The following is a 24,189-nucleotide window of genomic DNA, read 5'->3' as shown; positions in this document are numbered from 1 at the left end:
GCCAGACAGCTCCTTTCTCATTTCTCCACCTCCAATTTGTAAAGTAATCTATTCTAACTCAAAAGAATCCTTTGAAGACACAATGGCCTAAAATCTGACTGATAAAACATGTTTCCAACTCACAACCTGGGCATATTTTTAACAAGGTCAAGGACCAGAAGAGATCGGGCTTCTTCATTCCATTTTGCACCAATGGCACATCTGTGTGGAAACAGTGCTTACTTGGGCTGGAAGTAGTAGATGGACCTGCCTTCAGTGCCTAGAGTGTAAATAAAGCCCGATGCACCTGTTCATGTGTCTAATTCTTCTTATTTCCTCTTCTTGTACACAGCACTGGCATCTAGGAATCAATCTCCAAAGTTATGGGTCTGGTATCCCTCTCTCTGTCTTTCCATCCTACCTTAACCAGAAAACCAGATTTATCAGAGGACGATCTGTGCAAGAAGCGTAATTGGGTCTAAAAGAGAAACAAGCACAGACAACTACTCTTCCTTCTTATTTCACCACGTGCCTCATGTCCTTGTAGAAGCTGGTGGCTAGAGACCAGCAATGCAGCAGGTCCGTTTTTGCTTGATGGCCAGGTAAACAGTATCCATCAAAGATGGACTGGTCATGTCCTTCCCATTCCCACCGACAACTGTGTAGGAAGTAGGATGAGGGAGAAGATGCTAATAATGAAATCCTTTTCTCTACGAGAACATTGCCTTGGACAGAAATCACACAGCCGTTTCTGACTTTCTCCTCATCCTGGAATCCTATTACACTTATGTCAGTAAATTTGACAATGTCCCACAGGTCTCTTAGGCTCTGTTCATTTTTCTTCATTCTTCTTTCTTTCTGCTCTCTGACTGGATAATTTCAATTGACCTATCTTCAAGTTCTTTCTCCTGCCCATTCAAATCTACTATTGAATCCCTCTAGTGAATTTTTTCTTAGAAAATGTTCTCTGTGTAACAACTTCTCTGCCCTGAGAGAGTTCTGAATTATATGAAATATAGGCAAGCCCTTTGCTTTAGTCCTTCACGAGCCCCCCAACAGGTCAAAGCAATCAAGTTTTATTCTTTGATGACAAAAGGCTCTGCTCCCTCCACCACCAGGAACCTACACTGGGAACGCAGGCAGCCATCTAAAAACTGTCATGGATCCAGTGATGGGAAGAAGAAGCAAGCGTTACGTTAAAATACCACAAAGCTTCCCTACCAGGTTTCGCTAACCTTTTCCTTAAATATTTGCTTGGTTGCTGCAGACCTTTCTGTGGTGTTTGGCCAGAGTGTGCTGATTAATGTCTTAAAGTTTTATGTCTTTCTAGGCTGTCCTCTTCCTGGTCCTTTGGCTAGAGAGAAGACTTTTCATGGACTTTTTTGTCTGCACTTGTTGGCATTTCCAGGTTCCTGGCTTCTCCAAGACTCACTTGGGTTATATGAGGCAAAAGAAAACTCAGGGAACTCACAGCTCTATCATTCCTCAGGCCCCTGTTCCTAGCTAGTCTAGCTTCTTCTCTCCAGATTGTTACATTTTGTTTTTACATGTGGTCCAGGGTTTTAGCTGTACTTAACAGGTTGAGTAGAAAAAAATACACCTACTCCAACTTGCCAGAAGTGGAAAGCATAATGCTTCTTTCTTTCCCTGAAGGGCGAACCTCTGACCAGCTTGGTTAATACACCTTACTGGTAGTAGCCCAGTGAAAATGGCATTAAAATTTCCTTCTTGTGTAGCCATCTAGAATAAATGGCTGCTCCTAGATCATGGATAAATGATTATCCATGATCATGATGGACCACTGGATAAATGTCGTCTTAGATCATGAAGATAACTACCATTTATGTGAGTACACTGCTCTAAGAATTCCTTACAGTGGCCCAGCAGGCCCAAGGTGGTGAATATAATTGGTCTCTGTAAATGGCATGAAAATGCCCTTGTCCTTCTTGTTCTTTATCCTCCTATACAAAAGTTTTGAGTGTGATTAGGAAATGACTAGAAAAAATGACAAAGTTATAGTGGCTAGAATGATCACACCAGTTTTGTGGTGGTGGAAAAAGAGCAACAGCCCTGGTACCAAAGAAGGGAGAAACTTAGACCCTGGAAGGTTTGCGTTTCTGGCAGGGATGGCGATTAATGCCATTTTTGTATAATACACCCAGCACTGCAGCCTATCAGAACAACCATATGGTCTGGGAAAAGAGAAAAACTCATATGAATACGGCCTATCTTGGACTATTCTGTTGTGCTTGACACCATTAATGGAAGCTGCTCAACTTAGATTCCCATCCCTGTATGTGTACAAACCTATAAATCAGCACAACCTTGTTTCAGTATGACTGGTACAAACATATATGCTTCTAATGTCTGAGCATCCTGAATTATGCCTCACGAATGACACTGCTCATATAGCTTAACCAAAGTGAAGTAATGATGATTCTAATTAAGCTTAACAATGAATTCAAAACTGGATCAGAGACTTCCCTGGTGGCGCAGCTGTTAAGAATCCGCTTGCCAATACAGGGGACACAGTTTCAAGCCCTGGTCCAGGAAGATCCCACATGCCACGGAGCAACTAAGCCCACGAGCCACGACTACTGAGCCTGTGCTCTAGAGCCTGTGAGCCACAACTACTGAGCCCGCCTGCTGCAACTACCAAAGCCCACACGCCTAGAGCCCATGCTCTGTAACAAGAGAAGCCATTGCAGTGAGAAACCCACACACCACAATGAAGAGTAACCCCGCTCACAGCAACTAGAGACAGCCCGCGCGCAGCAGTGAAGACCCAACGCAGCCATAAATAAATTAATTAATAAATTAATAAAATTTATTTTAAAAAAATCTACTCTCCTATAAAACGTTTCTACTAAGGCTAATTATTTGAATATGTTCCCTAAGGAGACTTTCTTTCACAGTAATTTGGAATCAAACTTTGACATGTGCTCATAATTATTTGACTTGAAGTTCCTTTTATATTTTCCAAAGTCTTTTGGACATGTCTTATTTTTTCTCTTAGATATTTCACTGTGGGGTAACGAGCCTTCAAGTTGACCCAGCTCATTGAGATTACACCTGACAAAGTGAGGTCAGTTGATTGAGGTCAGGCTGAGACCCTGAGTGGATCTATTTATTTAACAGAGCCCACTGAGCCAAGGAAGGTCAGAATCTGTGTCTGCAGGTAAGGGCCAGGGAGAACTGAATTGTACCACATACCAAGCAATGAGAACATACACAGAGTTGAGAGTTACATGGGCGGGAATGACAAGAAGGAAAAAGGGAGAAAAACAGAGAAGGGCCAAGCAACATTTATTCAGTAGCTATTTCTCAACTGACTACTATGGGCCAGTCACTATTCTAGGCACTAAAGGTAAAGCCATGAGCAAAACAAACAACCTCACTGACCTCACAGAACTTCTACTCTAATTGGAGTTATAAGCAATGAACACATTGACATGTAAGTGTCAACAATATAACTGCACATTATGGTTACTACCATAAAGGAAATGACCAGGGTGTTGTGACAGAATTAAGAAGAGGTTTACGGATGGCTGCATTAGTCAGGAAGATCAGCAGAAGTCAGATACGTTTCTCTACAGTAGTGATATCAGAGCTGAGACCTGAAGGATGAAAATGAGTCAGGCTCACCAAGATTAGGGGGAAGAAAATTGCGGATGCATGAAAGAATAAGACCCAATGTGGGACAGGACACGACAAGTTTAGAAAATTGAAAGGAGATCAGTGTTGTGGCTGCACAGAGTCAGGGAAAGAGAGTTGAGAGCTGAGATTGAAGGGTCAGGTGAGATTTAAATGATGCAGAACCTTGTATATCACAGCCAAGAGTTTGTATTTTACTCTAGGAGCATTAGAAATCCACTGCAGCATTTAGGCAAGTAGCAACAACCTTTGATTTACACTTACAAAAATCACTCTTGCTACCAGTTAGATTAGTGCTTCTCAAACTTCAAAGTGATTAAATCACCTGGGGATTTGTTAAAATGAAGATTGAAACTCAGTGAGTCTGGAATACAGCCTGGGATTCTGCACAAGTTCCAATATTGCTGGTCCGCATGTTGAATATCAAAACTGTGGGTAACACATTGCCTGGAGAGAAGAGACCACCTAGAAGGTATCCTGGATCAGAACAGTGTTTTTCAAACTTTGTTTAATATTATCTTATTTTATGAAAGGATATGAGTTCTTATGCTGTGTTTCCTGATCTTATTTTATTTATATTTTTAATGACAAAATGTGTAATGACAAAAACCTTACAGGTTAACATAAAAGAAAATTAAAACACTGCGAAAATTTTCATTTAGTAAAATGGAAACTAATTTAAAATCATCATATCCATACTTGGTATAGTATTGGAAAATCAACAGCCTCATATGTTGCTGTTGAAGCCATGGCTTGGTGAAAAATTTCTTCATGGAAACCAGACATTCAGTGTCATGTGTTTTCCCTTAACCAAGCAATTTCCCTTCCATTGAAACTACAGCTTTAATGATGTTCATAAAAATATTGTCTATAATATTGGATAATTGGAAAAAATACTAAAAAGTGATTCATTTCTAGAAGTACATCTAAATATTGGAAACTAAGCAATCAGTTAAAATTATGCCCTTAAAATATGTTTCCTGGCATGACAACATCTACAATACATGTTGAGAAAAACAAATATGTTAATAAATACCAAGTACATTATAATCCCCTTTCATGGAAAATTTAGCTGTATAATATGTGAGCTAAAAACTTTGAAAACTAGTAATAGTTATAATTTTTAGGTCATGAAGTTATGGGAATGTTCTATTTTTAAGCATGCTTGTATCTTCTACTTTATTTTAAATTAATATGTATAATTAAGTAATAAAATTTTAATTTAACCTAAATTTAAAATACAAGACTCTTTCCTTCCAACTCTGGATCCTATTTTGCATCTTTATTGGAAGAAGCAATTGACGAGAGGTCAGAGTGTCTGGGTTCTGCTGCCAGCTTCCAGTTTGCTCTAAGTCATGCTTTAAGTAGGCCATTCAAATCCTGCTCATCCAAATTCTTTTAGCCTATTAAATGAAGGCCATGGGCTGAATCAGTAATTCTTAAAGTGTGATTGATGCAGGAGGTCATGGTAGGCAGTACATAGATGAAAATTTTAATTGTTACCTACGTGGTGTTATTTTAATTTGTAATAGACATCAAATATATGGTTTCACACACAGTATGCATTCAAACAAGGATAACTTTTTTGCGTAGTCATTTTTAAAGTCTATTTAATATAAAAACCTACTTAATATTAAATTAGTAAATAGTGGTATAAGTGGTACACAGATACAGCAAATATCATGAAGACCGTGAACCAATGAGCAAGACACTACTGGTGAGGGTTCAACATGGCGAAAACTTGCTTCCTGGACTCGGAGCCTGGGCACACAGGGCTCTGCCCTCTGACCTGAAGGCTAGACAGTGGAAGGCATCCGGGCTAACAGGCCCAAGATGAGCACAGTCTGCACTGAGGAACGAACATTCAATAGTAACAAAAGGAAATTTAATTCAATATAAATTCGGTTTCATCACATAAAGGAGTGGTATATTATCCTTAATTTCTGTTTCGAGACAGAGATTTTAAGAAAATTCCCTCTGTAGAGAAAGAAAACACCTTCACCCCACCCTTAAGGCTAGAACCCCGTCAAGAGGCCCAGCTGCCAGCTGTGGGACAGGCTGCAGGCGCTAGGAGAGCACTGTCGCAAAGCACAAAAGTAGGTGGCTGAAGCTCCAGGGTGGGAGGCTGAGAGATGCAAAACACTGTAAAACTTCTCTTTTCCAAGCAGTTCTTTAAAATTCTAGTCTGCCTGCTCGTTCTGGCTTGATTGAATTAAAGTCAAAGATACAAGTCCTTTCCCAGGCTTCTGCCTGAACCAATGGAAGTGGAAAACTGTTTTCCTTTGAGAAGTACAACTAAGAACAGCATGTGTTCTCCGCTGGATACACAGGAATGAAGGACTCTGGTGCAATGTATATGGGCTGCTCACGCCTGTTGAAAGAGAGAACCACAGACAAAGGAGATTTATTCATGGCTGATTCTTTTTTGAAAGAATTTCCTTTTCGCAATCCACCCAGGTGAGCCGGTAACTCTAACCACCCTTCTATAACTTTCAGATTTATACAGATTAGTAGGATCCGCTCTTTTTATTCCTATCTTCAAAGCCCGCCAACTCAGCACAGCTACCAAAAGAGAACCAGGCATGAAACTCCCAAGGACTTCTCCATTTTTCCATTCACCAGGCTCATGAGGACTCAGGTTGGAGTCTGAGAGCCCTCAGACACTACCAGGCCAAACAACTTGTTTTTCTGAGTGCATATTCACATGTCTGCTGTCACAGGAAACTGAGAGGCTCCTCAGCTAACCAGAAAGTAGATCCACGCCCCAGGGCACACACTCACACAGCCTCCTGATCTCTGAAGAGGTAATGTGGAGAGAGACCTACACCTACTCTTTATCTCCTAGATTTTTCTCTTTCCTTTCTACTTATATAAAATCCTTGAGCATCTACCATGTACAAGTTATACAAATTGAATAACTAAAAACGTTCCTCCTCAAGGAAAACCTAGAAAGATTCTTTTCTCTCCTGTCAGTGCAAAAACCTGCTAAATGAGCTGTTGTGTATGAATCGAGTTATTGACACTGTAGCTCAGGATAATCATCTTATATCCAAACCCTGCTCCATAAAGCTTGTGTGGATTCTTCTTACAATTTACATTAAATTATGCAAGAAGCAAGGTATTGGTATTTTTCTGTGCATAATGTCTATAAGATAAAGAAAACAAACAAGAAGGACATTAGGGTCCTTTCAAATAATTGAAGAGAGTAGATTGACAGTGACACTCAAAGTAACGAAGCAAGCAGCAGCCCATGCAATTAGGAGACAAGATCTGTCAATCAAGGGACATTCCCTCTGTGGTCTAATAGTAAGATGAAACTCTGAAGGGAAAAGACTTCCCTACCCAACTTATTTTAGCACAGAGACCACTGAAACCTCAAATTGAAATAACTAAGAAGAGAATTCTCCGGTGAAATGAGAATCTGGCCAGCTGGGGTCCTTTTCACACGGTCAGAACAACTTCCTCCTTTCTGAATACTCCATTCACTTGTACCAGCTTGAAATCAGTTCTCCCTTGTGCTTCTATTCACTTCTTGACCCTGTCGATAGATTTTCTTTCACATGTAAGACCAAATCATATGGTCAGTTTGAAACTTTAAATGATTCAAAATATCTAATCAAGCATATGTACTCGCCTCCCTTCTTATCAAAGTTCCCACTGAGGGCTTCCCTGGTGGCGCAGTGGTTAGGAATCCGCCTGCCAATGCAGGGGACACGGGTTCCTGCCCCGGTCCGGGAAGATCCCACATGCCGCGCAGCGGCTAGGCCCGTGAGCCACAACTACTGAGCCTGCGCGTCTGGAGCCTGTGCTCCGCAACGGGAGAGGCCGCGATAGTGAGAGGCCCGCGTACCGCGATGAAGAGTGGCCCACACTCGCGGCAACTGGAGAAAGCCCTTGCACGGAAACGAAGACCCAACACAGCCAAAAATAATAAATTAAAAAAAAAAAAGTTCGCCCTGAGATAAAATTTACCAGTATAAACAGGATAATGCTAAATCCATAATGTGAAAATAATAAAAAGGTGAAAAATATCAACAGTTCCCTTAAGATAGAAAGTAGATGTGAGCATACTGATGGGTGAGACAGAGAGGGAGAAAACACTGCCTAGAATGAACTAAGAGAAGATTTTATTGGAAATGCAAGTGAAGGAAACTTACTCCTCAGGAACCTGTAGAGATTCTGGACTGAGAAAGAGAATAGGTATGATGTAGGGCAGGAGGGACAGAACATGGGGACAAATTGAAGGTCAATATGTGGAATAGCTATACTAGTCTCGCTCTGTACCCTCCATCCTGCTGCTGTGCTTATACGTGAGAAGCATAGTAGGCCAGCCTGTACATGGGCATTTGATGTTCACTAAAGTTGAAGTAAAACACCTGGAATGCTAATTTTTCCTGTGAGTAGTTGACAGAGTTAAGCCACATTCAAACTGATATTACGTGCAAGGGGAGGGGACGGAACAAGTTAATAACCAGCTCTCGCTCAGTCATCCTAAAAAGAAGCCTGCCATGTTACGTGGTAAGTCCACATGCCCAGACTACTGGTCAAGCATCCCATTCAGGAAGAAACCTTGTGGAGAACACGGACACAATGAAATATGGAGTCCATCCTGCTACCCAGCCCTTCATTCTTAAATATGAACCAAGAACAAAGTAACACTAGTCATTTATAAGTATAGATATGGTATCTCTTTCCATTCCTGGAAGCCCAGAGTCTTCAACTGTGAATCATCAGAGTCCCTTATACCTGGACCAAAGTTATGGTAGAATGTCATGCTCTATGGTCTTGTATGGGAATGTAGTATTGCGAGAATGACCAAAGGAACTAAGAGAATAATATGCTGGTGTCTTGGTCACTACTCTCAAAAAATCTTGAGTCTTGGATTTGAATAATAATTTTCATATTTATTTTGATTTTTTTTCTCTTAAGTGGTTTACCCTACATTATTTCAATTCTTCCAGATTTGTAAGACCAGCTTTTTAAACCTCATTAAATGTAGAAAGAAATTAACATTTTAAATACAATAATTATAAAGTCTATCTGAATGCAAACCATGTGATAAGAGAGTTCCATGTTAGTTGTAGACATCGCTGGTGCCCAGCCTAGATCCCCTTTTCCAGGCCAGTGTACCCGGTCCCCAGCTGTTGCAAGTGTTGGCTACACTTGGCTCACACTTGCCCTCTTCCCCAGAAAACTGATCTATGCTAATAAAGGTCACCATTCTCCAGTAGGGTATACCCCTGCTCAAATGACTGCTTTATTCTGGGGTACAGAGGTCAGCTGTCTGGCCCCCTTGATTCACGGTGGGAGGGATCAACTCGGTGGTGCTTTTCATGCTCCAGAGATCCCCATGAGGTCAGGCTGGATCAAGTGTCCAGCTGAGCCACATCCATGCCTAGCCTTTTCCCTTCCATCTTAACTTGCTTTTCTCAAAAAATTATGGATACAGGAAACCCCAATTTAGGCTTTGCTTTTAAGGAACTCAAGACAATATGCTACCTCCTTTAATCCTAAACCAATCCTGAAATACGTATAATAGTATAGCCTAAAATCAAATGGCTCATTAGTAACAAAAGATATTCAAACCAGCACCAGAAACTAGGTTCTTTCCAGTGGCACCAGAAGGCACACAAGGAAAGTGGAATGAGAATTTGACCATCTTGCTTCCAGCACAACTTCATGCCGTTTCTCACAGCCCTTCAAAAGTTTTTCCCATGATTTGGAAATATTTGAAGTCAAAAGTCTGCAGGCTGAGAATTTGAAGCAAATTCTGATTGGATTGCATCATTTTAGTCAGGGACTATGTGAACAAAACCGAATAAAAGTCTTAATTCCTCATTTCCAAGTTGTCCCACTCTTTGGACTACATAAACAATGTCATGTCTAACAGACCACAGCTTCAGCTTTAAAGTCAGTGTGACTTTTAATTTTTTCCCCTCTAATTCAACTTTAGATTTATTATAAGGCTGAATTTCCATCAGGACACAAACATTTTTCCTGGACTTGGGCGTAAGTTACAGGACAATTCCACAGTGCAAGTGAGTCAGGAGAGGGGGAATATTCATATCCTTGTTGGTGTTCTCAACTCCCCTCACCAACATTTTCTAAAACATCCTCAGTACCATATGCTCTTTGACAATTGATCCATGTAGGTCTTTAATCACCATAACAAAGCTCCTTGGTGTCTAGAATTTTTTATTCCAGATGCTACTCAGAGATCCTTCTTAGGAAATCTGAAGTCATTCTGTGCTCCCATGCCCTGTTGCGGGTATGGGATATTCTATGGCTGTAGCTAATTCTACCATCTCCAGCCATACTCAAGTACATAGGAACCAATACACTCTCCCACAAGCCTCAAGCCAGGAACTTTGAGTTCTACTCAGCCTTACTCAAAAATGGTAGCATAAGCCTTCTCTGATCGGAGGCCGTGCAACAGCCTAGGCTTTTTGTATCAACCAGTTCTCACTTTCTGACTCTAGTCCTTCCATCCACTCATCAAATGTATCCTTATCTAATCCACCAGTGGGGTAGCAGTTGAGGGGGGAGATGGGGTGGGGGATCTGTAACGAAAATAACTCATGACTTACAACTTTTTTAAAGTAGTTGCTTAAGACTCCTTTCTTTGGCATTTCTGTTTTTCCATACTTGTTTAGGGTAATGAATATCAAACACCTTGAATAACTACATGGGGAAAGAGCAAGGGGGACTAAGACAGTGAGGGGATATCTCCGTTGTCATATTAAAATACTGTTGTCATATAAAAGAGCATCGTAATACCAACACCATTGAGTAAATTTTTGCTATAAAACTAGAGTACAAAGAGAAGACTGGAAAATATTTCAGTCATTCAGACCAAATTGTGTCTTTAATTTCCCTTCAAGTCAATTATTTTCAAAATTATAAAAATGTTTCCCTGTGTTAACTCTTAATTCTCATTTTCATCTAGAAAGCAAACAGAATTGCTGTACCCTGCAGCCTAAGCTCTACATCAGGCATTGCTGGGGCCCCATCAGGTTTGGGTACCGACTGCAGGTGCCTGGGGAGCACTGTGTGCTCACTGAACAGAGGTAGGTGGCTGAGTCGCTGGGCTGGGAGTCTCTGATGAGCAGGGAGACGTACTGGTTGGCTTTATTGACCTGGGCTGTATATCTTCCTTCCTCTTTGTCACTATTCATGTATCCAAACAGGAGCAACTCAGGGCCTTTGCTGGGGTACTGTCTGTACCACATGAAGTACTGAGAAGCGCTGTCAGTATAAGTGCAGTTGAGAGAGGCGATGGCTCCCTCTGGAACATGCAGAGATGCAGGACTCTGCTCCACTCCCTTCTGTTGGCTCCTCATCCCTGTGCAAAGACACAACGAATGGTCAGTTGAAGAAGATTGGCTGGGTAATGCATGCTTCCTCTGCAGAATGTAAGTTATCTTTTCACAGGCCTCCCACCTCTACCTTCCCTTATTTAAGGGAAATAACATTCATGTTTCTATCCATGGGCCTACAATAGGAAATGACTCCAAATACTTTACTTTATGTTCCCCTAGAAATGCCCCAAACTCACACGTTAATTGAAGCCACAGGATCACCAGTAAAACTCTTGAGGATTTCATCATTCTTTCCTTCCCTGGTTCACTGAGGATTCAAATTTTAAACCCTAAAAAAAAATGAGTCGAACTCAGACATTTCTAATTCTTCTGCCTTAGAAATCATAAAAAGAATCTGTTCTACCAATGAAAACAAGAGATTCTTTTCACCACCCCTGCTACACCACCGAGCTCCTCCTCTCATATACCTCTCTCTCTCTCTCTCTCTCTCTCTCTCTCACACACACACACACACACACACACACGGATGAATACATGAGAGCATTCCTCAGAGTCTCTGAGAAGACACTGCCATCTTGTGGACTCAAGACAGTGATCAAAGAAATATTCAAAACATAGACCCTTATTATGTGAACTGATGAAAGTAAAAATCTGCCACTTTAGTTAAATTAAAAATTTGAGAAGCATATGGTCCAAGTCAGTGTGTGTGGGGAGAACGTGATGTGGATGCGGGTGTGTTTTACATCAAATGCCAATGCTTGTGTGAGCAAAAGCAGTTATATCAAATGACCAATCCCTCACACTAAAAAACCAGTCCTGAAGTATTCTATGATCTGATAGAAGTCTGGGTGAGGCTCCTGTGATTCAAGGAGAATTTAATATTGTGTAGCTGTTCTCCACATCAGGCCAGACACCTCCTTTCTCATTTCTCCACCTCCAATTTGTAAAGAAATCTATTCTAACTCAAAAGAATCCTTTGAAGACACAATGGCCTAAAATCTGACTGATGAAACATGTTTCCATCTCACAACCTGGGCATATTTTTAACAAGGTCAAGGACTAGAAGAGATCGAGCTTCTTCATTCCGTTTTGCACCAATGGCACATCTGTGTGGAAACAGTGCTTACTTGGGCTGGAAGTAGTAGATGGACCTGCCTTCAGTGCCTAGAGTGTAAATAAAGCCCGATGCACCTGTTCATGTATCTAATTCTTCTTATTTCCTCTTCTTGTACACAGCACTGGCATCTAGGAATTAATCTCCAAAGTTATGGGTCTGGTATCCCTCTCTCTGTCTTTCCATCCTACCTTAACCAGAAAACCAGAATTATCAGAGGATGATTTGTGCAAGAAGCATAATTGGGTCTAACAGAGAAACAAGCACAGACAACTACTCTTCCTTCTTGTTTCACCACCTGCCTCATGTCCTTGTAGAAGCTGGTGGCTAGAGACCAGCAATGCAGCAGGTCCGTTTCTGCTTGACAGCCAGGTAAAGAGTATCCATCAAAGATGGACTGGTCATGTCCTTCCCATTCCCACCGACTACTGTGTAGGAAGTAGGATGAGGGAGAAGATGTTAATAATGAAATCCTTTTCTCTACGAGAACATTGCCTTGGACAGAAATCACACAGCCATTTCTCACTTTCTCCTCATCCTAGAATCTTATTACACTGATGTCAGTAAATTTGACAATGTCCCACAGGTCTCTGAGGCTCTGTTCATTTTTCTTCATTCTTCTTTCTTTCTGCTCTCTGACTGGATAATTTCAATTGACCTATCTTCAAGTTCTTTCTCCTGCCCATTCAAATCTACTATTGAATCCCTCTAGTGAATTTTTTCTTAGAAAATGTTCTCTGTGTAACAACTTCTCTGCCCTGAGCGCGTTCTGAGTTATGGGAAATATAGGCAAGCCCTTTGCTTTAGTCCTTCACGAGTCCCCCAACAGGTCAAAACAATCAAGTTTTATTCTTCGATGACAAAGTGCTCTGCTCCCTCCACCACCAGGAACCCACACTGGGAATGCAGGCGGCCATCTAAAAGCTGTCATGGATCCAGTGATGGGAAGAAGAAGCAAGCGTTACGTTAAAATACCACAAAGCTTCCCTACCAGGTTTCGCTAACCTTTTCCTTAAATATTTGCTTGGTTGCTGCAGACCTTTCTGTGGTGTTTGGCCAGAGTGTGCTGATTAATGTCTTAAAGTTTTATGTCTTTCTAGGCTGTCCTCTTCCTGGTCCTTTGGGTAGAGAGAAGACTTTTCATGGACTTTTTTGTCTGCACTTGTTGGCATTTCCAGGTTCCTGGCTTCTCCAAGACTCACTTGGGTTATATGAGGCAAAAGAAAACTCAGGGAACTCACAGCTCTATCATTCCTCAGGCCCCAAGTTCCTAGCTAGTCTAGCTTCTTCTCTCCAGATTGTTACATTTTGTTTTTACATGTGGTCCAGGGTTTTAGCTGTACTTAACAGGTTGAGTAGAAAAAAATACACCTACTCCAACTTGCCAGAAGTGGAAAGCATAATGCTTCTTTCTTTCCCTGAAGGGCGAACCTCTGACCAGCTTGGTTAATACACCTCACTGGTAGTAGCCCACAGAAAATTGCATTAAAATTTCATTCTTGAGCAGCCATCTAGAATAAATGGCTGGTCCTAGATCATGGGTAAATGATTATCCATGATCATGACTGACCATTGGATAAATGTGGTCCTAGATCATGGAGATAACTACCATTTATGTGAGTACACTGCTCTAAGAATTCCTTACAGTGGCCCAGCAGGCCCAAGGTGGTGAATATAATTGGTCTCTGTAAAGGGCATGAAAATGCCCTTGTCCTTCTTGTTCTTTATCCTCCTATACAAAAGTTTTGAGTGTGATTAGGAAATGACTAGAAAAAATGACAAAGTTATAGGGGCTAGAATGGTCACACCAGTTTTGTGGTGGTGGAAAAAGAGCAACAGCCCTGGTACCAAGGAAGGGAGAAACGTAGACCCTGGTAGGTTTGTCTTTGTGGCAGGGAGGGAGATTAATTCCATCTTTGTATGCTAGACCCAGCACTGCAGCCTATCAGAACAACCACATGGTCTGTGAAAACAGAAAAACTCATATGAATACGGCTTGTCCTGGACTATTCTGCTGTGCTTGACACCATCAATGGAAGCTGCTCAACATGGATTCCCATCCCTGTATGTGTACAAACCTATAAATCAGCACAACCTTGTTTCAGTACGACTGGTATAAACATATATGCTTCTAATGTCTGAGCATCCTGAATTATGCCTCACGAATGACACTGCTCATATAACTTAACCAAAGTGAAGTAATGATGATTCTAATTAAGCTTAACAATGAATTCAAAACTGGATCGGAGACTTCCCTGGTGGCGCAGCTGTTAAGAATCCGCTTGCCAATGCAGGGGACACAGATTCGAGCCCTGTTCCGGGAAGATCCCACATGCCACGGAGCAACTAAGCCCACGAGCCACGACTACTGAGCCTGCGCTCTAGAGCCTGTGAGCCACAACTACTGAGCCCGCCTGCTGCAACTACCAAAGCCCGCGCGCCGAGAGCCCATGCATTGCAACAAGAGAGGCCACGCAGTGAGAAGTCCACCCAACACAATGAAGAGTAACCCCCACTCACCTCAACTAGAGAAAGCCCGCGCGCAGCAGTGAAGACCCAATGCAGCCATAAATAAATAAATAAAATTTATTTTTAAAAAAACTACTCTCCTATAAAACGTTTCTACTAAGGCCAATTATTTGAATATGTACCCTAAGGAGACTTTCTTTCACAGTAATTTGAAATCAAACTTTGACATGTGCTCATAATTATTTGACTTGAAGTTCCTTTTATATTTTCCAAAGTCTTTTGGACATGTCTTATTGTTTCTCTTAGATATTTCACTGTGGGGTTACTAGCCTTCAAGTTGACCCGGTTCATTGAGATTACACCTGACAAAGTGAGGTTTGTTGATTGAGGACAGGCTGAGACCCTGAGTGGATCTAATTATTTAACAGAGCCCACTGAGCCAAAGAAGGCCAGAATCTGAGTCTGCAGGTAAGGGCCAGAGAGAACTGAATTGTACCACACACCAAGCAAGGAGAACATACACAGAGTTGAGAGTTACAAGGGTGGGAATGACAAGAAGGAAAAAGGTAAAAAAACAGAGAAGGGCAAGCAACATTTATTCAGTAGCTATTTCTCAACTGACTACTATGGGCCAGTCACTATTCTAGGCACTAAAGGTAAAGCCATGAGCAAAACAAACAACCTCACTGACCTCACAGAACTTCTACTCTAATTGGAGTTATAAGCAATGAACACATTGACATGTAAGTGTCAACAATATAACTGCACATTATGGTTACTACCATAAAGGAAATGACCAGGGTGTTGTGATAGAATTAAGAAGAGGTTTACGGATGGCTGCATTAGTCAGGAAGATCAGCAGAAGTCAGATACGTTTCTCTACAGTAGTGATATCAGAGCTGAGACCTGAAGGATGAAAATGAGTCAGGCTCACCAAGATTAGGGGGAAGAAAATTGCGGATGCATGAAAGACTAAGACCCAATGTGGGACAGGACACGACAAGTTTAGAAAATTGAAAGATCAGTGTTGTGGCAGCACAGAGTCAGGCAAAGAGAGTTGAGAGCTGAGATTGAAGGGTCAGGTGAGATTCAAATGATGTAGGACCTTGTGTATCACAGCCAAGAGTTTGTATTTTACTCTAGGAGCATTAGAAATCCACTGCAGCATTTAGGCAAGTAGCAACAACTTTTGATTTACACTTTAAAAAATCACTCTTACTACCAGTTAGATTAGTGCTTCTCAAACTTCGAAGTGATTGAATCACCTGGGGATTTGTTAAAATGAAGATTCAAACTCAGGGAGTCTGGAATAGAGCCTGGGATTCTGCACAAGTTCCAATATTGCTGGTCCGCATGTTGAATATCAAAACTGTGGGTAACACATTGCCTGGAGAGAAAAGAGACCACCTAGAAGGTAACATGGATCAGAACAGTGTTTTTCAAACTTTGTTTAATATTATCTTATTTTATGAAAGGATATGAGTTCTTGTTCTGTGTTTTCTAATCTTATTTTATTTATTTTTTTAATGACAAAATGTGTAATGACAAAAACCTTACAGGTTAACATAAAAGAAAATTAAAACACTGTGAAAGTTTTCACTTAGTAAAATAGAAACAAATTTATAATAATCATATCCATACTTGGTATAGTATTGGAAAATCAGCAGCCTCAAGTTGCAGTTGAAGCCATGGCTTGGTGAAAAATTTCTTCATGGAAACCAGACATTCAGTGTCATGTGTTTTCCCTTAACCAAGCAATTTCCCTTCCATTGAAACTACAGCTTTAATGATGTTCATAAAAATATTGTCTATAATATTGGATAATTGGAAAAAATACTAAAAAGTGATTCATTTCTAGAAGTACATCTAAACAATGGAAACTAGGCAATCAGTTAAAATTATGCCCTTAAAATATGTTTCCTGTTATGACAACATCTACAATACATGTTGAGAAAAACAAATATGTTAATAAATACCAAGAAAAAATAAATAAATAAATAAATAAATAAATAAATACCAAGTACATTATAATCCCCTTACATGGAAAATTTAGCTGTATAATATGTGCACTAAAAAGTTTGAAAACTAGCAATAGTTATAATTTTTAGGTCATGAAGTAATGGGAACATTCTATTTTAAGCTTCTTTATATCTTCTACTTTATTTAAAATTAATATGTATGATTAACTAATAAAATTTTAATTTAACTTAAATTTAAAATACAAGACTCTTTCCTTCCAACTCTGGATCCTATTTTGCATCTTTATTGGAAGAAGCAATTGACGAGAGGTCAGAGTGTCTGGGTTCTGCTCCCAGCTTCCATTTTGCTCTAAATCATGCTTTAAGTAAGCCATTCAAATCCTGCTCATCCAAATTCTTTTCGCCTATTAAATGAAGGGCATGGGCTGAATCAGTAATTCTTAAAGTGTGATTGATGCAGGAGGTCATGGTAGGCAGTACACAGATGAAAATTTTAATTGTTACCTACGTGGTGTTATTTTAATTTGTAATAGACATCAAATATATGGTTTCACACACAGTATGCATTCAAACAAGGATAACTTTTTCGCGTAGTCATTCTTAACATCTATTTAATATAAAAACCTACTTAATATTAAATTAGTAACTAGTGGTATAAGTGGTACACAGATACAGCAAATATCATGAAGACCGTAAACCAATGAGCAAGACACTACTGGTGAGGGTACAACATGGTGAAAACTTGCTTCCTGGACTGGGAGCCTGGGCACACAGGGCTCTGCCCTCTGACCTGAAGGCTAGACAGTGGAAGGAATCCGGGCTAACAGGCCCAAGATGAGCACAGTCTGCACTGAGGAATGAATAGTAACAAAATAGTAACAATAATAGTAACAGAAGGAAATAGTAACGATAATACTAACAAAAGGAAATTTAGTTCAATATAAATTCAGTTTCATCACATAAAGGAGTGGTATATTATCCTTAATTTCTGTTTGGAGACAGAGATTTTAAGAAAATTCCCTCTGTAGATAAAGAAAACACCTTCACCCCACCCTTAAGGCTAGAACCCCGTCAAGAGGCCCAGCTGCCAGCTGTGGGACAGGCTGCAGGCGCTAGGAGAGCACTGCGGCAAAGCACAAAAGTAGGTGGCTGAAGCTCCAGGGTGGGAGGCTGAGAGATGCAAAACACTGTAAAACTTTTCTTTTCCAAGCAGTTCTTTAAAATTCTAGTCTGCCTGCTCTTTCTGGCTTGATTGAATTAAAGTCAAAGATACAAGTCCTTCCTCAGGCTTCTGCCTGAACCAATGGAAGTTGAAAACTGTTTTCCTTTGAGAAGTACAACTGAGAACAGCATGTGCTCTCCCCTGGATACACAGGAATGAAGGACTCTGGTCCAATGTATATGGGCTGCTCACGCCTGTTGAAACAGAGAACCACAGACAAAGGAGATTTATTCATGGCTGATTCTTTTTTGAAAGAATTTCCTTTCCGCAATCCACCCAGGTGAGCCTGGTAACTCTAACCACCCTTCTATAACTTTCAGATTTATACAGATTAGTAGGATCTGCTCTTTTTATTCCTATCTTCAAAGCCCGCCAACTCAGCACAGCTACCAAAAGAGAACCAGGCATGAAACTCCCAAGGACTTCTCCATTTTTCCATTCACCAGGCTCATGAGGACTCAGGTTGGAGTCTGAGAGCCCTCAGACACTACCAGGCCAAACAACTTGTTTATCTGAGTGCATATTCACATGTCTGCTGTCACAGGAAACTGAGAGGCTCCTCAGCTAATCAGAAATTAGATCCATGCCCCAGGGCACACACTCACACAGCCTCCTAATCTCTGAAGAGGTAATGTGGAGAGAGACCTACACCTACTGTTTATCTCCTAGATTTTTCTCTTTCCTTTCTACTTATACAAAATCCTTGAGCATCTACCATGTACAAGTTAGAAAAATTGAATAACTAAAAACGTTCCTCCTCAAGGAAAACCTAGAAAGATTCTTTTCTCTCCTGTCAGTGCAAAACCCTGCTAAATGAGCTGTTGTGTATGAATCGAGTTATTGACACTGTAGCTCAGGATAATCATCTTATATCCGAACCCTGCTCCATAAAGCTTGTGTGGATTCTTCTTACAATTTACATTAAATTATACAAGAAGCAAGGTATTGTTATTTTTCTGTGCATAATGTCTATAAGATAAAGAAAACAAACAAGAAGGACATTAGAGTCCTTTCAAATAATTGAAGAGAGTAGATTGACAGTGACACTCAAGGTAGCGAAGCAAGCAGCATCCCATGCAGGTAGGAGACAAGATCTGTCAGTCAAGGGACATTCCCTCTGTGGTCTAATAGTAAGATGAAACTCTGAAGGGAAAAGACTTCCCTACCCAACTTATTTTAACACAGAGACCACTGAAACCTCAAATTGAAATAATTAAGAAGTGAATTCTCCGGTGAAATGAGAATCTGGCCAGCTGGGATCCTTTTCACAAGGTCAGAACAACTTCCTCCTTTCTGAATACTCCATTCACTTGTACCAGCTTGAAATCAGTTCTCCCTTGTGCTTCTATTCACTTCTTGACCCTGTCGATAGATTTTCTTTCACATGTAAGACCAAATCATATGGTCAGTTTGAAACTTTAAATGATTCAAAATATCTGACCAAGCATATGTACTCGCCTCCCTTCTTATCTAAGTTCCCACTGAGGGCTTCCCTGGTGGCGCAGTGGTTAGGAATCCGCCTGCCAATGCAGGGGACACGGGTTCGTGCCCCGGTCCGGGAAGATCCCACATGCCGCGCAGCGGCTAGGCCCGTGAGCCACAACTACTGAGCCTGCGCGTCTGGAGCCTGTGTCCGCAACGTGAGAGGCCACGACAGTGAGAGGCCCGCGTACCGCGATGAACAGTGGCCCACGCTCGCGGCAACTGGAGAAAGCCCTTGCACGGAAACGAACACCCAACACAGCCAAAAATAAAAAGTTAAAAAAAAAAAAAGGTCCCCCTGAGATAAAATTTACAAGTATAAACAGGATAATGCTAAATCCATAATGTGAAAATAATAAAAAGGTGAAAAATATCAACAGTTCCCTTAAGATAGAAAGTAGATGTGAGCATACTGATGGGTGAGACAGAGAGGGAGAAAACACTGCCTAGAATGAACTAAGAGAAGATTTTATTGGAAATGCAAGTGAAGGAAACTTACTCCTCAGGAACCTGTAGAGATTCTGGACTGAGAAAGAGAATAGGTATGATGTAGGGCAGGAGGGACAGAACATGGGGACAAATTGAAGGTCAATACGTGGAATAGCTATACTAGTCTCCCTCTGTGCCCTCCATCCTGCGGCTGTGCTTATACGTGAGACGCATAGTAGGCCAGCCTGTACATGGGCATTTGATGTTCACTAAAGTTGAAGTAAAACACCTGGAATGCTCATATTTCCTGTGAGTAGTTGACAGAGTTAAGCCGCCTTCAAATTGATATTAGGTGCAGGAGGAGGGGAAGGAACAAGTTAATAACCAGTTCTCTGCTCAGTCATCCTAAAAAGAAGCCTGCCAAGTAACATGGTAAGTCCACATGCCCAGACTACTGGTCAAGCATCCCATTCAGGAAGAAACCTTGTGGAGAACATGGACACAATGAAATATGGAGTCCATCCTGCTACCCAGCCCTTCATTCTTAAATATGAACCAAGAACAAAGTAACACTAGTCATTTATAAGTATAGATATGGTATCTCTTTCCATTCCTGGAAGCCCAGAGTCTTCAACTGTGAATCATCAGAGTCCCTTATACCTGGACCAAAGTTATGGCAGAATGTCATGCTCTATGGTCTAGCATGGGAATGTAGTATTTCGAGAATGACCAAAGGAACTAAGAGAATAATATGCTGGTGTCTTGGTCACTACTCTCAAAAAATCTTGAGTCTTGGATTTGAATAATAATTTTCATATTTATTTTGATTTTTTTTTCTCTTAAGTGGTTTACCCTACATTATTTCAATTCTTCCAGCTTTGTAAGACCAGCTTTTTAAACCTCATTAAATGTAGAAAGAAATTAACATTTTAAATACAATAATTATAAAGTCTATCTGAATGCAAACCATGTGATAAGAGAGTTCCATGTTAGTTGTAGACATTGCTGGTGCCCAGCCTAGATCCCCTTTTCCAGGCCAGTGTACCCGGTCCCCAGCTGTTGCAAGTGTTGGCTACACTTGGCTCACACTTGCCCTCTTCCCCAGAAAACTGATCTATGCCAATAAAGGTCACCATTCTCCAGTAGGGTATACCCCTGCTCAAATGACTGCTTTATTCTGGGGTACAGAGGTCAGCTGTCTGGCCCCCTTGATTCACGGTGGGAGGGATCTATTCTGTGGTGCTTTTCATGCTTTTCATGCTCCAGAGATCCCCATGAGGTCAGGCTGGATCAAGAGTCCAGCTGAGCCACATCCATGCCTAGCCTTTTCCCTTCCATCTTAACTTGCTTTTCTCAAAAAATTATGGATACAGGAAACCCCAATTTAGGCTTTGCTTTTAAGGAACTCAAGACAATATGCTACCTCCTTTAATCCTAAACCAATCCTGAAATACGTATAATAGTATAGCCTAAAATCAAATGGCTCATTAGTAACAAAAGATATTCAAACCAGCACCTGAAACTAGGTTCTTTCCAGTGGCACCAGAAGGCACACAAGAAAAGCGGGATGAGAATTTGACCATCTTGCTTCCAGCACAACTTCATGCCGTTTCTCACTGCCTTTCAAATGCTTTTTCCACGATTTGGAAATATTTGTATGTCATAAGTCTGCAGGATGAGAATTTGAAGCAAATTCTGATTGGATCACACCATTTTAGTCAGGGACTATGTGAACAAAACCGAATAAAAATCTTAATTGCTCATTTCCAAGTTGTCCCACTCTTTGGACTACATAAACAAAGTCATGTCTAACAGACCACAGCTTCAGCTTTACAGTGAGTGTGACTTTTAATTTTTTCCCTCTAATTCAACTTTAGATTTATTATAAGGCTGAATTTCCATCAGGACACAAACATTTTTCCTGGACTTGGGCGTAAGTTATAGGACAATTCCACAGTGCAAGTGAGTCAGGAGAGGGGGAATATTCATATCCTTGTTGGTATTCTCAACTCCCCTCACCAACATTTTCTAAAACATCCTCAGTACCATATGCTCTTTGACAATTGATCCATGTAGGTCTTTAATCCCCATAACAAAGCTCCTTGGTGTCTAGAATTTTTTATTGCAGATGCTACTCAGAGATCCTTCTCAGGAAATCTGAAGTCATTCTGTGCTCCCATGCCCTGCTGCAGGTATGGGACATTCTATGGCTGTAGCTAATTCTACCATCTCCAGCCATACTCAAGTACATAGGAACCAATGCACTCTCCTCCAAGCCTCAGGCCAGGAACTTTGAGTTCTACTCAGCCTTACTCAAAAATGGTAGCATAAGCCTTCTCTGATCGGAGGCCGTGCAACAGCCTAGGCTTTTTGTTTCAACCAGTTCTCACTTTCTGACTCTAGTCCTTCCATCCACTCATCAAATGTATCCTTATCTAATCCACCAGTGGGGTAGCAGTTGAGGGGGGAGATGGGGTGGGGGATCTGTAATGAAAATAACTCATGACTTACAACTTTTTTAAAGTAGTTGCTTAAGACTCCTTTCTTTGGCATTTCTGTTTTTCCATACTTGTTTAGAGTAATGAATATCAAACACCTTGAATAACTACATGGGGAAAGAGCAAGGGGGACTAAGACAGTGAGGGGATATCTCAGTTATCATATTAAAATACTGTTGTCATATATAAGAGCATCATAATACCAACCCCATTGAGTAAATTTGTGCTATAAAACTAGAGTACAAAGAGAAGACTGGAAAATAGTTCAAACAGTCATTCAGACCAAATTGTGTCTTTAATTTCCCTTCAGGGTCAGTTATTTTCAGCACTATAAAAATATTTCCCCCTGGTAACTCTTAATTCTCATTTTCATCTAGAAAGCAAACAGAATTGCTGTGCCCTGCAGCCTAAGCTCTACATCAGGCATTGCTGGGGCCCCATCAGGTTTGGGTGCCGACTGCAGGTGCCTGGGGAGCACTGTGTGCTCACTGCACAAAGGTAGGTGGCTGAGTCGCTGGGCTGGGAGTCTCTGATGAGCAGGGAGACGTACTGGTTGGCTTTATTGACCTGGGCTGTATATCTTCCTTCCTCTTTGTCACTATTCATGTATCCGTGCAGGAGCATCTCAGGGCCTTTGCTGGGGTACTGTCTGTACCATGAGAAGTAATCAGAAGTGCTGTCAGTATAAGTGCAGTTGAGAGAGGCGATGGCTCCCTCTGCAACATGCAGAGATGCAGGGCTCTGCTCCACTCTCTTCTGTTGGCTCCTCATCCCTGTGCAAAGACACAACGAATGGTCAGTCGAAGAAGATTGGCTGGGTAATGCATGCTTCCTCTGCAGAATGTAAGTTATCTTTTCACAGGCCTCCCACCTCTACCTTCCCTTATTTAAGGGAAATAACATTCATGTTTCTATCCATGGGCCTACAATAGGGAATGACTCCAAATACTTTACTTTATGTTCCCCTAGAAATGCCCCAAACTCACACGTTAATTGAAGCCACAGGATCACCAGTAAAACTCTTGAGGATTTCATCATTCTTTCCTCCCCTGGTTCACTGAGGATTCAAATTTTAAACCCTAAAAAAAAAAAAATGAGTCGAACTCAGACATTTCTAATTCTTCTGCCTTAGAAATCATAAAAAGAATCTGTTCTACCAATGAAAACAAGAGATCCTTTTCACCACCCCTGCTACACCACCGAGCTCCTCCTCTCATATACCTCTCTCTCTCTCTCCCTCTCTCTCTCTCTCTCTCTCTCTCTCTCACACACACACACTCACACACACACACACGGAGGAATACATGAGAGCATTCCTCAGAGTCTCTGAGAAGACACTGCCATCTTGTGGACTCAAGACAGTGATCAAAGAAATATTCAAAACATAGACCCTTATTATGTGAACTGATGAAAGTAAAAATCTGCCACTTTAGTTAAATTAAAAATTTGAGAAGCATATGGTCCAAGTCAATGTGTGTGGGGAGAGCTTGATGTGGATGTGTATGTGTTTTACATCAAATGCCAATGCTTGTGTGAGCAAAAGCAGTTATATCAAATGACCAATCCCTCACACTAAAAAACCAGTCCTGAAGTATTCTATGATCTGATAGAAGTCTGGGTGAGGCTCTTGTGATTCAAGGAGAATTTAATATTGTGTAGCTGTTCTCCACATCAGGCCAGACAGCTCCTTTCTCATTTCTCCACCTCCAATTTGTAAAGAAATCTATTCTAACTCAAAAGAATCCTTTGAAGACACAATGGCTTAAAATCTGACTGATGAAACATGTTTCCATCTCACAACCTGGGCATATTTTTAACAAGGTCAAGGACTAGAAGAGATCGGGATTCTTCATTCTGTTTTGCACCAATGGCACATCTGTGTGGAAACAGTGCTTACTTGGGCTGGAAGTAGTAGATGGACCTGCTTTCAGTGCCTACAGTGTAAATAAAACCCGATGCACCTGTTCATGTGTCTAATTCTTCTTATTTCCTCTTCTTGTACACAGCACTGGCATCTAGGAATTAATCTCCAAAGTTATGAGTC

General features: G+C 41.0%; 3 gene segments (V, D, J or C); all 3 read right to left on the bottom strand.

Moving 5' to 3' along the window:
- Positions 1–24,189, bottom strand: part of LOC133084268 (T cell receptor alpha chain MC.7.G5-like) — a 610,392-nt gene that overhangs the window by 548,474 nt on the left and 37,729 nt on the right.
- LOC133084263 (T cell receptor alpha variable 12-2-like) lies at positions 10,551–11,261 on the bottom strand. The segment is given in 2 exon segments: positions 10,551–10,975; positions 11,189–11,261. Coding segments are annotated over 2 exon segments (411 nt in total).
- On the bottom strand, positions 22,537–23,191 carry LOC133084262 (T cell receptor alpha variable 12-2-like). The segment is given in 2 exon segments: positions 22,537–22,918; positions 23,132–23,191. Coding segments are annotated over 2 exon segments (411 nt in total).

The sequence above is a fragment of the Eubalaena glacialis genome, chromosome 2, assembly GCF_028564815.1.
Source record: "Eubalaena glacialis isolate mEubGla1 chromosome 2, mEubGla1.1.hap2.+ XY, whole genome shotgun sequence".
Classification (NCBI taxonomy): domain Eukaryota; kingdom Metazoa; phylum Chordata; class Mammalia; order Artiodactyla; family Balaenidae; genus Eubalaena; species Eubalaena glacialis.
This window is presented reverse-complemented; position numbering and strand designations above follow the sequence as displayed.